General features: G+C 39.5%; 1 protein-coding gene across 3 annotated transcripts in view; it reads right to left on the reverse strand.

Moving 5' to 3' along the window:
• myo5aa (myosin VAa) overlaps positions 1–14,722 on the reverse strand; it is a 51,207-nt gene that overhangs the window by 4,960 nt on the left and 31,525 nt on the right. The window contains exons 18-40 of one of the 3 annotated variants that reach the window (XM_086174539.1): positions 14,202–14,310; positions 13,887–14,098; positions 13,535–13,691; positions 13,103–13,342; positions 12,736–12,984; positions 11,641–11,734; positions 11,399–11,544; positions 11,102–11,215; positions 10,427–10,561; positions 10,230–10,286; positions 9,857–10,084; positions 7,962–8,062; positions 7,719–7,775; positions 5,415–5,495; positions 3,449–3,647; positions 2,517–2,582; positions 1,964–2,057; positions 1,717–1,866; positions 1,336–1,490; positions 964–1,053; positions 697–847; positions 295–577; positions 51–225 (exon numbers count right to left, since the gene is read on the reverse strand). In XM_086174539.1, the coding sequence (XP_086030665.1) occupies positions 51–225; positions 295–577; positions 697–847; positions 964–1,053; positions 1,336–1,490; positions 1,717–1,866; positions 1,964–2,057; positions 2,517–2,582; positions 3,449–3,647; positions 5,415–5,495; positions 7,719–7,775; positions 7,962–8,062; positions 9,857–10,084; positions 10,230–10,286; positions 10,427–10,561; positions 11,102–11,215; positions 11,399–11,544; positions 11,641–11,734; positions 12,736–12,984; positions 13,103–13,342; positions 13,535–13,691; positions 13,887–14,098; positions 14,202–14,310 (3,343 nt within the window). The remainder of the gene's footprint in view (positions 1–50; positions 226–294; positions 578–696; positions 848–963; positions 1,054–1,335; positions 1,491–1,716; positions 1,867–1,963; positions 2,058–2,516; positions 2,583–3,448; positions 3,648–5,414; positions 5,496–7,718; positions 7,776–7,961; positions 8,063–9,856; positions 10,085–10,229; positions 10,287–10,426; positions 10,562–11,101; positions 11,216–11,398; positions 11,545–11,640; positions 11,735–12,735; positions 12,985–13,102; positions 13,343–13,534; positions 13,692–13,886; positions 14,099–14,201; positions 14,311–14,722) is intronic. The other 2 variants (XM_086174540.1, XM_086174541.1) reach the window with 2 other exon arrangements.

A 14,722-nucleotide genomic window follows, 5' to 3' on the forward strand; every position in this document is an offset into this window, starting at 1 on the left:
TATTAATTTTACAGACACAGTGTAAGAATATGAAAGACAAGATGGTTTACCTGAGCAGTAGTCAGTGCCCGGCACATGGAGCAGATGGCTTCAGCATCCTCATCCGTCTTCTTCTTCACTTGAAGCAGCTGAGCGGCCTGGATCAGAGGCTCCAAAGTCTCCTTAGCTCCACATGTCATCAGACCTTTGTCTCGGAGCCATTCCTCCAACTGGCTTACATTGTACCTGCAACATATACGCGTCTTCAGTAATAGTTGACACGTAAATAAAAGCGATGTCGTGTGCAACCCCTACCTTATCTGCATGCCTTTGCTCCATGAGCACATGTCCTTGCGCAGCAGCAGATTGTTCAAGGTGACAGCTCCGATGATGTAGAACTGCTGTTTCACCACCTGCTTCATGATCTCAGGGTCCGTCCCGTGCTGGCACATAGTGGAGTGGAAGGCGCTGAGCTGCCGCAGGATGGAGTCCAGGGTGTCGCTGCCCTCATCCGCGATACTGGACGTCCGCTTACGGAGACCGGTTGGCTTCACTCCTGACACACCTTGAATGGTCTCATGCTCCAACATGCCAGAAACTGAAGGACAAAGACACATGCACGCAAACTATAATAGTGTCTTTCAACTCTACAATTTTGTACGGATGAACAAATAAATGACCTTTGCACACTCACAAAATCTTAGACAAGAGCTTTACCTATCATGGGTTGGAGGATGTTCTCCATGCATTTAATCAGTTGCTGGTAAATCTGGATGGCCAGGTCACTGATGACCTGTCTGTACTCTGCCAGGTCAAAGTTAGACAGACAGTGCTCATTCTGCCTCGAACTGTTGTGCTTCATGAAGACCTAAAACATAAAAACCTATGAATTACCGCTGCCAAGCTCACTTATATGTCTTTTTGCGTGACACACTCTTAATACTCGTATTACTGAGTTATGCCTGTGTCTGCCATTAGTCTCACCTCATCCCCGCTGTACTGTTTCAGACAATGCAGGAAGCGACAGGTGTTTGCCAACCAGAAGGAAACGGTCTCAAAATCATCCCCGCGTTTCTGATAGAAAGAGGGAAAACAAGGTACCCGGTGAACCAGTAACCCATGGTCTAATTAGCTGAATTCTGAAGAAAATTAAAAAAACAAGAGAGGGAAATAGAGAGAGGGAGAGCTATATAATGTCAAACACTTGTATAGGCTGTTAAATTTTGCCCCAATCTTTATGGTAACTGGCCATGAGGAGACACTAGAAAACCCAACATCAATTGAATGCCAGTAGGTAATGTCAACACAGTAGGTTTATTTTTCTGTAAACACAAGCACACGCACACCACTACAAACCTTAAGGATCTTTTTTATACTGTTGATGGTGGAAGTGAGCAGAGTGCGGACCTTCTGGTCATCATTGAGGTAGTCTGCATGCCTCAGACACATGAACAAGATGTAGGCTGGCAGACCTGGGATCAGATTGACTGCTACACCGCGAGGCTTCAGTTCTGGAGACGGAGAGGAGAAATGTGTTCAGTGATGGGCAAACGCCACAAACTGTTTTCAAACTTTAAATATATTTGTCTTTTGAACTTTTGAACTTGGACTCAGATTTGATGACTTTATCATTTCTGGCTGGCCTTATAATTCCTAATAATTTGTTTTTCCCCAAACGCTTTATAAGAATATAAAGAACTACACAAATTGCACATTATTAATCAAAAGTTCTCTTACCAAGAATGAGATTCTTGACCAGTTTTAGTTCATCCTCCTTCTTGTACTCCAGCATTCCTTGAAAGTCTTTCTCTCTGCGGGGAATATTGACTGGGTGGATGGGCTCGTCCACACCCTGTCCTGGTGATGTCTGGCCCTCGGCTTGACCGGCTGACAGTTTTATAAAATAAGTATATATCGGGTAAACTGCAAAAACACAAAATTCTGTGTGTTCGAAAAAAAATGTATTTTTTACTAAGTCTTATACCTCCCATCTCTCCAATTCTCTTGGAGTAAACCTTCAGCTGCTTCTTGAGCTTGCGGATGGTTCTGTCCTGCTTCTCCAGCTGCTCCATCAGATCCTGGAGTGAACCGAAGACAAGAATCATACACAGAATAGTGAGGACAAAGACAAAGATACTGTATCATCTCAGTTGCCCTTTGTGTTGAAACCCCTTCAGTGGCTTTTTGGCAGTCAACAGCTTAGGTAGAAAGAAAGAAGGAAAGCCATTCATATGAATTACGATTTTTCCAGTAGCGTCACAGTGTTTTTGCTGCTTTTATAACTACATTTATGAGAGGTAGGAGGTTCACAAAGAAGAATGCTGGTTGGTCACATCAAGGTAGAAGCTGCTTATTTCATAGGAAGAAAGTAGAAGCTGCGGAGCTGCTGGCTGTTAAAAGAGCGAATAAGCTGCAGAGTTGTTCAGCTGTGAGGAGGCTGACAGAGACGCAAGGCCGTTTTCCACGTTCAACACGCAACCTGTTAGTTGTAACGCATGCAAAATGCAGACACGCAGGTCAGCACACTCTCTACATACAACCATCCGTCGTAAAATGATGACTCGAGCCTCTCTGGAAGCTGTGGGGTCGTCAGCCATGAGTTCCTGTCAGGTGACACCATTCACAGAAATGAGTGTGTCTCGCAGGATGACTGTGTGGAAAATGCTTTCACACACTTGGAGATGATTCCTGCAACCCAAGCAGCTTTTCTGACAGGATAAAGTCAGCTATCTTTTATCATTGTTTAAAACCATAAAAGAAAATGTTTGTGTCGTGCATGTTTAGGATTGCTGGCATTGCATAGGAAAGAGTGTTGCTTCAACCAAAATAGAATTTTGGTTTAAGTAATGGTTTGATTTAATATTAATTCTTATATTTAACTTGTATAGTAATAATCTTTCATTATCAGCAAAGCAATAAAAAGCATGTTCAGAGAGTCCTGTTACAAGTAATGGTACTGCAACAGCAATTAATGGGCTGAGAATAAATGTGCTTGGCAAAGAAAATTGTCATTCATGGTTATTATATAACTAGCATACTGAACAAACTAAGCGAACAATTTTTCTTCCTTTTGAAACTCCCGCTTACCTGGACATTTCTCTTCCTGTAACAAATCAGTTATTTCAGTTTTTGGAAAGGATAGGCAGCTAACAGAAAATGCAAACACTTTTTTTTCTCAGTAGACTAATTGTTACATCAACATAAAACAGGATATATGTTTCGAACACTGAGCATGTACCCCTCCTGGCCCCAAAAATGTGAGTGTCCTTTTTTATAATCATGTTAATATGTGATCAGCATTCATGCTTGCTGAAACCAGATGGCTCTAATAACTTGAGTACATCCCTGTATATTGAGTATTACTGTTAAGAGTATTTAATACATTTATTTGACAGGAATATAGCAGTAGTATATTAGGGAGAAAAGGCCATAGCATTTGTCCTGCATGTAACAAAGAAGAGAAGCATACCAGGTTCTCATTGGTGAGTCTGGTGATCTCGTGTTGCAGACTGGCTTCAATTCGGGCTTCCGGGGGAAGCTGGAGGTTTTGTGCCAAGAGCTGCTGCTGACGGTTGTTCTCCTCCTTGACATTCTGCAGCTCACCGCGCAATGATTCCACCTCACTATCGTAAGTCCTTCGCTGTGTCTGCAGCTGGTGCTCCAGTAATCTGGGGAGGAAGAGGATATGATGCATGATAAGCACCATACGTTGATTTGAATATGAGGAGGAAGAGAGGATTTAAGGGAATATGGAGGGCTGATGAAATTCTTCATCAAGGATATCAAAAAATTGGCCTTCTGGTAAAATGGACAGATGTAAAAACAAAGACTCCACCAGGAACAAGAAATGAGAAAGACTGAAGTTTAAATCAGTGTGGTGCTTCAGAATAGATACTACTTCATCCCCTCTAAAAGATAAGACATTTATTCCGAAAAGTGATGGAGCTCCACTTTATTCTGGGGTGATAATCCAAATAAGAACATCTTAAAAACCTGATTCAACATTGTCCCAAGCTTAAACTCATCAGACTTTTATGCTTGTCCAGTTTTCTAGCATCAGCAGGTTCTTTATTTAATGTTTAAAGTGGGTGAAATTGTTCCTGAAGTGCTTTAAGGTCCTAAGAATTGTATTGGTAACCCGAAACACCCCATGATGCTGTCAATCTGTGTCATTTTCAGGATATATTTTAGAAGGTTAGATTAAGTGTGTAAACTAGTTTACAGTAAAGCACTAGATGTTATGTGAATCAGTTTAATAACTTTAACCATCAAACTGCATTTCAATGACTGAAGTCAGGAAGTGTAAGAGCTAGGAAATTCCCGTGGTAGCAATCTTGGCAAATAATAGTTTATAAGCCTGAAAAACCTTAAAACATAGTTGAAAGCTCTGCAAATAAATCTCTCTGGTGGAAAATGGAATTTTAGTTATTTCAAGCGACACCAGTCTAAATGATGCCATGTGCTTTTCAAACTGTCGACTATGGATTATGACCGCCTTCACCCCCCCCCCCCCTTTCCTTAATTTTTATGACATTTTCAGTTGTGGTGATATAAATGATCTATTGTTTGAGTAGAAACTGTAATTGTACTTCAAATTGCAATATCCACACACACACACACACACACACACACACACACACGTATGCAGGCCTACAGACCTCACATCTTTCTGTGCTACATGACACACTACAATTCCTCCCATAAAGGCAAGTACTGAATGACATCATTATATTAATCCAGTGAACGTCCTTAATTTGCAGATGAACTTAACAGCGGCATTATGAAAACAAGCATTTAAATGGTAACAATGTGGATAATTAATGAATATTTGATACCCAAAGTTGCTTTGGTAGAAATATTAATAATAACCAAAAATGACATTTAAAAAAATATACTAAAATATAAGAACAGCTTTGGTAATTTTTTTTCCTGAGAGGTGTACTTTAAGGTGCTAAACTTGAATTTTAATGCCATTCTAAAACAGCATACCAGTAAAATAGAAATGCAACAATATAATTGCTTATTCACAAACCATTGAGTAACTCATTCAAAAACTTAATCATATATCTCATTAATCTGATTAATGCTTGCCATTTAAACTCAGGACCAGTTATTTAAGTTATTGAAAATGGAAAGTCATGTGACTTAATATTGTGATGGTGTTTTTTTTATTGGTGATAACATTTTAATCTACATGGACATCCAAGGAAAGAGGTTTTGAGTAAAAAATTCTTAAATCAAATCTAAACTGATGTCACTGTGGATTGTTCTTCCTGACAATCCATTTGGAAAAAAAATAAATGAACAAAGAAAAAAAAAAAAATTGAATAGAGAAAACTCTCAAAGTTTGAGTTTGCGTGAGAGAAAACCGTAACAAACATTTATTCCGGAGTAATAGCAAAGGCACATTGTCATGCTGAAAAGCACGGTTCCACCTGATGGTCTCCTTTAAGCCCTGATTAACCAGCCACAGCTCTCCGTCCTCATTCAGTTTATGGAAGTCTGGGGCAGCAGATCTGACCGATACACAACACAAAGGAACATGAAAAGCAGGATGAACAAAATAAAGATGCAGGAATGGGATCAACAAAGAGGAGGGTGATATGCCTACTTTAAACCTAAGTGTCTGCATGTTGGTGTCTCTTGTTGATGTGTCCTTTATGGGATGTGAGGATCTGCAATATCTTCAATGCGTGATATTTCAAAAATTAATATAACCTATAGTGTTTCTAAAAAATAGATTAGAAACAGATTGAATGCTTCAACCATGTTATGAGGAGCTGACCTCATACTTACAACACATAATTCACTTTTACATATGTATATGTAGGCTCTGTTATGTGCTGTATGCTCTCTGTTGGTCTGTTATGATTGGTGTCACTAGGTCGAAGTTTGTACAAGGGAACACACAAAATAAAACATGAGAAAAACAAAGACAGTGATGCACAGTGAACACTTTTGAGAACCCAGACAGATGTAGGAAAAATTAACAAAAAATATAAATATATATATGTTCTGCAGCCCAGACACTGACCTATCTACTATGATACTTTAATTCATTCATCACTTAACTTTGATGGATTTGTTGTTGCTTATTAACCCATCCACTAAAATGGCAATTACCTGTGACATGCTTGATTTTATTATTTACCACTGGGACTACTGACCCCAGAACTCCTTTATGATCACCTGAGAATTGACACATATTCAAATTCTATGACAGGGTTTGTCAGAGAATTTGACCACATCAATTGACAAACAATGTATTATTGTGCAGTTTGGAAAATGAATTATTCAATACATATATCAGAATATCCTGCCACTGATTTCATGCTAAAGTTTTGCTGTTATTTGATGTAGCTTCAGTCTCACAATAATGTGATTTTGTTATTGTTGTGTCTATTCTGATTGTATATGCTTAAGCTCTGAAGGTCACTATTTGTGGATTTTTGGTCATCTTTATCTACTTTTAATGTCATTAACATGATAATGTCGATCAGACAAGATGAATGAAAGGTGAAAACAACTCTTGGCATGGTTGTAAGGAAAAAAAAAAACTTCTCAGAGGTGTGCTGTGCATCTCTGTTATAACAAAAAGAAGAAATGGAAAAACATGCAATTTCATGCAACACTCATTCCATAAAGCTGAGACAGAAGGCCTCCAACAGCCTCAAAGCTGCTGTGCCAGGACTGCAAAGTCAGTTCCTAAGACAGTCTATCTATGGATATTAGATTCACATTTATTTTCCTTGAAGCTCCAGCATGCCTTCATGCCATTTATTGTTAAATACAGTGCTGTCAATATGTAAATCTTCATTTATTGAACAACACTGCCTCCTGGGGTGTATTCACTCATGGAGATGGTTAGCATTGTTTTCCCTTCAGAGGCAAAATTGTTACATTTGTTATATTAGTCACTCTTTTTATTCAGAGACATAGATTGATGGCTCATAGTTCGAAAGAAATACAATACTGAAGCAAGTTGTTTGTTATTAGTGACATTTTCAATCACTTTTTCTGAAACATATCACATTTTTCAACAACTAACAATGTGTTGTGTAAATTTCCACGCATAGGAAAGTGTATGAGCTCATCAAAATATTTTCAGTTAATTGGTAAGCTGTTTCCTATGACTGATGTTTGTTAAAAATATCTTTCATGTTATTCAAATCTTCCAGAATAATATCTCAAACATAATACTGTTATGCTTCTGAAATCTATAGAAAGCATTAACACAATGTGTTCTTCCATACCAAATACTATCTAGCTATTTGTTTTGTGAAGCAATGCTATGCTGTTCACACTGCATCTTCAGGGAGTAACAGTTTGCTTTTGTCTTTTAAGAACAGTTGTTCTGAAACAATGTAAGAGAGGAAACTTCTCCAAACAAACCAAGTGTGAATACACCATCTGCCCACAGCTTAGAAGATGCTTGTTGAAGAAGAAACTACAAAAAAATCCATGCAGACACGCAGTCCAGAAAGCCTTATTTGAAAGTCAATTAAATCATTAGACTTATGTAAACATACATCCATCTCCTGCTGGCGCATACGTAAGACCTGAAATCTAGGTTAGAGCTACGAAATTCATGTAATGCTGTTAGGGCAGAAAATGCCATACAAGGCTTATGCAGCTGATTTAGCTAATTTCAGTTTATTGTAACCACCTCAGTCATAACCAGGGCAGCGTGGCCATGCATGTTCTGTTCCATGATGCATGGGCCACGTCTCATGGTTTACCTGAGCCTACTTAGGAGATCACAGACTTCCAGTGGCTTATGCCTGAACCTTGGAGATCTGCACAGGACAAGGCAGTGTTCACACACACAGACACGTCTGCACAAACAGCTTTATGATTTGCGAAGGGATCAGATCTCAGTGAGCTATAAGAAACACTTGATTGGATTGGGGCATCGAAGATGTTAGAAATGTACGGAAAACACGGTGAAAACAAAAGAGAGCAGGGAGTGACAGTGAATGCACCTGTTAGTGTCTTTCAGGCCAAGGTAAGCTTGCTTGAGCTCATCAGCATCCTTCAGTTTGGAAACATCCTCAACATAAACAGAGGGCTCAGTCATGGTTTCCTAAAGAGTCAAGAAAGGAACACAATGATGATAAAAATATATGAATAAGAAATGTCAAATCATCATTAGTAGAGTTTGGATTCATGAACAAGAGAAGCAAGTTAATGGCCTCATAACAGTTTCTTCACACTGCTGTGGGCACTCAGCATGCGTGCTGCTGATTCCCTGCCAGCATCACAGCAGCTGCCGGTTGTGATTGACCTTTTACTCTGACAATCATCAACCACTTGGAGCCTCATGCTGAAACAGTGTCAAACCATCAAATGATGACTAAATGACGGTCACGCATCTACTGAGGACATCGTCTCACAGCAGTAGACGCTTCCACTAGCTTTCGCAAGAGGAGGTGCTGCTGCATGAAGTGACAGCACTGAGACCTGAGCTCCAGCTGATCAGTAACATGGATAAATGTCACATATTTCAATTGGATAAGAAGCATATATTACTCAGCGTGAACATCTAATTTGAAGCTAATTCTCTAACCATGGCTGGGACCATATATATCTACAAATTTGTGCATAAATTTATAATACCTTTTAAAGGTCAGGCTTTTTGAAATTGAAATTGAGGCTGAGCTCAAGGAAAATCGGACCATGTAATATCTTCGTTCTCTGCCCATCACTCAATTCAAAACTTTGTTTAAAGCCACACAAAACAATTAAGTGATTTCTTTCTACATTATTACTTTTTCCCCTTCAAAGACATATAAAAATTCAATCAGTATTTGTGGGAATATGGTATGACAGAAGACAACTGTGCTCAATTCTGCAATAATAAAGCCAGGCAATTTAAAATCAATTAAAGAGAAGCAGTTTAAAATAGAGAGCATGGCCCCTTTAAGTTTATTGTTATCATGATTATATGAAAGGCTGCATACAAAATGTCTGTTCTAAATCAGCCACAGAGAATCACTACTTGTGACAGTTTTAGGAAGAACATGGTTTCAAGAACATAGTTTAAATATTCTCACATCCCTGATCAGATTTGACTGACTGAGCCTAAAGAGAGCAGAATGCTTCTGATCCTTTGTCAAAGAGACAAAAGTTTCTCATTTGATAATATTTGAACTCATTTCAAGGGTTCCGGCTACTGTGATAAGGATTTGTTCCCATGCTTCTGTGAAGCAGGAATTTCACTTCACAGAGAATTACTATCACTGATTTAATGGTATGATAAGGATAAAGTTATTCAAGGAAATTCACAAATGCATTCCAGTATATGTTTTTGTAAATTTGGGTCTCTGAGCATTTTTGATGGATTCCGTTTGATGAAAGACCTAATTTTATAAAGTTTTATTTCAAAGCAAAACTGTGATAATAGCCATGCAGGATGATTTTTTCAACTGTACCTTCTCATCCTGTGGGAAAGCATGGATGGAAGAGAGAAGATAGAGACAGGACACAGGAGAATTAGACAAACAAAATGAACATTGACAATAAGAACTTGTGAACTAAAATGTGACGTGGGAGGTCTCTAAAGTAATTAAAGGCATTTGTGCAGGTTTTTTTTAAAAACATTACAGGAGCAAGCCGTGGTCCCTGTGAGTGCAAAGTTATAAAATGTCATTCAGGTATCAAAAACAGAAAAGAAAAATGGATTTCTTGAGAGACTACGAAAAAAACAGAAAAGCTGAGGACGATGAGAGGACAAACGCATAGGAGTGGATGCAAGTAGAGACATCTATGTCAACATTTCTCTGTTTCTCATACCGAGGAGATATATGGGAGCACCAGGGTATTTCCCTTTTCCAAAAAAAATATAATGTGGGAGAAACAAGTGAAACAATTTCTGTACCTTGTGCTGCATGGCCTCCTTTTGGCTGACGAGTTGGGAGCGCAGGATCAACACCTCCTCTTTACGCACCTCCAACTCCTCACATGAAGCATTGAGCTGATCCAGGAGTACCTTGTAAGCAGGGGAGCCCGGGGCCCCGGCACCTGTACCTGCATTTGCCAACAGGCTTTGTCTCATCTCTGCCAGGTCATGTTTCAGCTTCTTGTTCTCTGACTCCAGCTCTTGCCGCTGAGAAGGGAAGCAGTTCAGAGTACATGATCGAGATCACACAAGGCTTTTTTTGTCGGATCTTTGCACCATTACTTCTTCAAACTTTGTTTTTTTAAATGTCAACATGTGTCATGGCCACTTTTCTTCGTCTAACTCAGCTCACCTTAAGGGACTCGTACTCCAGCTCTGCTCCACGGGCCTTTTTAAATTCTGCATCATCCTAAAAGTTGTAACAAAGAATGGTTATTAGGAGGAATTAACATGTGTTTCCAATCTTATACCATAGTTTTCAATACAAGAATGCGATGTCCTTATACCAAATGTAATCAGTTTTTGAATTTGACAGGTTGGAGTGTGTACCCTGGCTCTTGCGCGCTGGAACTGCTCTTCTTTGTTTTCCAGTTCGTTGCGCAGGGATTGCTTTTCTTGCTCCAGTTCTGTGAGACGCTTCTGTAGCTTGAGAGTTAGTGAGGTGTCTATTCCCCGTGTCACATCCTGTAGGGCAGTGAAATGTGATGACACATATGGTTTTATCTGTCTTTCGTTGGCCGACATAAAAACCGGTCACAAATATGAAGCTTTTGAAAGAACAAATGTAAGAACAGGATTCCCTTTGGTGTCCAACTTATTCAAGGTGAAGATATAATAATGACATAGAGACTACCTGCAACTCAGCCAAAAAATTCCATCAGCTTATATTTGAGTGGTTTGAAGTAGGGACTGAGGTGTAATATACCAACTATGTGCACAATAAAGATTGTTATCAGTCGCCATGCCCTTTTCAAATTCCCCTTGTTTTCTGGTGCATTCATGATGACACCTCTACTGTCGAGAAAGAGAAGTCAATATTCTATCAAAGAGGATTTGAATAAATTATAATCGGTAAATTGGGGCAAACTTTTTTCGCAACGTGAAAGTGCAAGTTTATTACCCATATCTACATTTTACAATGGTTACTGCACTTCCCTGTAACACTTTGTAGCAGCAGAAACTATTAAACTAGACATGTGTAGTTGACTGGTTTTACTTCCTTACTTCTGCGGCACGGGAACCTTCTTCCAATTCGGCGAACTCTGAGTTGTATGTGTATTCTGACTCGTTGCTGCTGTGAGTGGAGTCTGTTCTCCTGTGGCCAGGCTTGGAGATGTTCTAGATTTAGAAGAGAAAGCAAACATGCAAAGTGAATATTCCCTTAAGTCTATAGATGACACGAAATCTAATTTTGGGAAGTGGAAAAAAAAGTCAGATGGAATACAATTGTTTTATATTGAGATTTTTTAATTGTGCACATCAGTCTATTGGAGTATGATGAATAAGAAAGTTTTTCCTCACCAAAGAAGTAATTTCTTCCTTCAGGTCGTCGTATTTGTCCTCCAGGCGAAGGTGTTCTGACAAGAGATTCTGGTAGCGAGATCGTTCCTCGTTCAGATCTGTCTCTAGCTGCTGAGTCTCCTCTGCTATCACGCGGGCCATTTTCTCTGGAGGCACAAAATCCAATCAAAAAGTGATAAACATACCGTATAGTTTAGAAGACATTAAAATGACCGGATGGATATTTTCAATGATTTTCATACCTGTCATCTGCTGACTCTGTTCCTGAATCAACCTGTTCAAGTCCTCCTTGTCTTTCTTCAGCGAACCGTTCTGATCCTTCAGCTCTGATACCATCTAAAAAAACATACACAAATTATCCTCACTGTATGTCTTGCGAAAAGCTGGCTGTTTTAATCCCATTTTACTCCACAATAACAATTTGATTCATGGATTCATATTTGCGATACTCCGTTCAAAAGACACAATTGAAACAATTATGTTTCTCTACTCTCTTGAAAGAGACACGATTAAAACTGATATTACATCAAACAAGGACTGAATTGTATAATAGAATTAATTGCGAACAAAATACCAATTAAATAGCGATTACATTGAATCATTACTGACAAGATGCTTCCAGTGGTGATTATTCTATTTTAACTTGAAAACATCTTCAGGAGACTGCTCAAATAAATTCTTAAAATAGAGGTCAGAGCAGGATCAAGGTCAAATAATAGTTTGTTTAATTCCAAACAGACCTAAATCTATTATTTTGGTTTTTGGCTTTTGTTTTTCTCAGATTTGATGAACTCCACAAATTGGTGTAGAAGTGAGCCTTACAATAACGACGAATACAACACAAAACATACCAAGTTCAACGGTTTAAACGACTAACACAATACTCCTACACTACAATTCTCCAGAGCTCACCTGCCCCAGAGCAACCCTGCCCTCTGAGCCCACCACGTCCCCAATAACCCTTGGTTCTCTGTGGCTCCTAAATTGGGGAAAAAATGTTTGCCTTGGATACCAAAATATATGTAAAGATGTTTTTGGGTGTGGATTTTACAGGAGTTCTAAGGGAAAATAACACTAATTAGTGGCATCTTGTGATGACTAGTTGTGACCTGATCAGTCAGAGGGAAAACTAACGTGAAAAAAGAAAGTTAAAGAAAGTACGACTTCAGTTCATCAACTGAAAAAGAGGAATCTCTCTGATCTAACACAAAGACAAAGAAGGAGAATAAACTCATCTGCAGGGACGGACAAATGGAGACGCACAATCTCTGTACATGGAATCTTGTTGGAGTATTGGGACAACACATAAAAAAGGAAAGATGTGGATTTGACCATACTTTCTCCATTTCGTCCCTGTAGGTTTGTGCCCAGTCCTCAATGGTCCTTTTCTCCTGCTGTGTAGTGGCTAGCTCCTTCTTCAGCCTCTCAAGCTCCTCCATGAGGGAGATCATTTGGTTGCTTTTGTTCTTGGCTTCCTCTTCATACCCGCGTAGCCTGGTTAGCTCCCCGCGCATCCGTTCGCTTTCTGTTGTGTAGGAACTCTCCAAACCAGCCAGCCTCTCGTTGACAGATTTGTTTTCCTTATGCTAGGGACGTTTGAATGATATTTCAACAGGAACGTTAGACAACTCAAATAAAAAAATATAACATGAAAGCACGTTCATTGGAAATGCAAAATGACAAGGCTGAAAAAATGAAATTCACCTGCTCATCAATCTTCCTCTGCAGTTGCATGATCTTGTTCTCCATGCCTTTGTTGAGCTTCTTGAAGTGCTCCACAGAGCGAGCCTCGATCTTCAGTTTCTTCAGCTCACGCCTGGCCTTCATTCTGCGGATGCAGCACTGCAGGTAGACGATGGATCGCAGGCAGCGCTTGTACCAGCATCGCGCCAGCCAGCCACGAGCATGCTTCTGAATAATCACTGCCTTGTGCTCCCTTAGCAGCTGCAGACATAAGAAAGGCAAAGAGTTGCACAAATGTGGATTTCAAGGATTTCACATTTGAAATGGTAACAGATTTATCAAGGTGATAATCATTCCTTTTTGTGCGTTCTTTTCCTTTTCCTACTTGTAATATGGGTTAAGGAGAGGACTAATAACAGGAAGAACACATTGATTATGATCGATTGGTCTTACCGATTGATATTTCTGTCGGGCCATGTAAGCTCTGAGGATTGTCTGAATGGCTAGAGCAGCAGCCTGCTTCTGCCTGTAGCGCTTCTTCTCCATGTACATCCTTTGGTATTTCTGAATGACTGTAGCTGCCTGAGTGCGACGCATGAACTTGACCAGGCTGAGGAGACAAAGTAAGAATAAGACCGAATTCACAAGTCTCTGTTTTTTAAATATGAATTCGTACATGTAGCTGTATGATAAACCCAAGACAAGTACAATTCTACTATTTACCAAGCCCTGATTCACAACAACAAATATGTCAGAAAGCTGAATGACTAAAGGGGGACACAGGTGATCAGACTGGGTAACCCACCAGCGAGCCTGATATCCTCTGGTGAACCTCTGGATCGTGATGGCTGCGCTGCGCTTGCGTAGATACTTCTTGCGTGCTAGCCAGCAGCGAATGGTTTTCTGGATGCGAATGCAGGCAGCACGCAACTTGTCGGCCCTCAGCTTCTCCAAGTAAGCAACTTGGCCAGCCCTGAAGAATATCTTGGTCTTACCGAACTGGTACTTGTCCTGATCCTGAAGTAAAGATGAAGAAAGAGTTTTAGTCTTCAGTGAGACAGAATTAAGAAGTGGGCGTGCTGTGTAAGCAGAGGGAAGAATCCAATCCGACCAATCTGACCTGGACAAGTTTCTCCAGAACATTTCTGCAGGTCAGCTTCTTGTCAGGGAGAACATCTTTCTGCTTCATCAGCACTCGATAACGACTGAAGAACTCCTGATACGTCCATCTGTGGTGCAAACACACATATTAGTCAAGATTAAAGATTCAATTTTTGTTAACATATTCACAGTAAGGAAATGTGTTCCCCTGTACAATGAATTTGTTCTATGCTTGTCCATAGTGAATGCCAGAAAGGAAAGTCTTTATATAATTTTAAAATTAAAACATAATGGTACAATTGGAGCATTGCAATGAAATGGTAGACTACAACTCTACAGAAATGTAAACAATGTAAAAAGGATTGTATGCTGGTTTCTTGTCTATTGTGCCATGGTTAGCAATGGTTGTGCAAATTAAACATATGTATTTAAAAAGTGCAAGCTGAGAGTTTGTAAATTGAAATGTTAGCAGACTTCCATATGTTCAGTACTTCTGTCAAAAGCAGTATTTAATAAAGGCAAAGAAAAATTTCTGTTTAC

Source organism: Fistularia commersonii, chromosome 27, assembly GCF_037954325.1.
Source record: "Fistularia commersonii isolate RoL2024-O1a breed Wild chromosome 27, RoL_Fcom_v1.0, whole genome shotgun sequence".
NCBI lineage: Eukaryota > Metazoa > Chordata > Actinopteri > Syngnathiformes > Fistulariidae > Fistularia > Fistularia commersonii.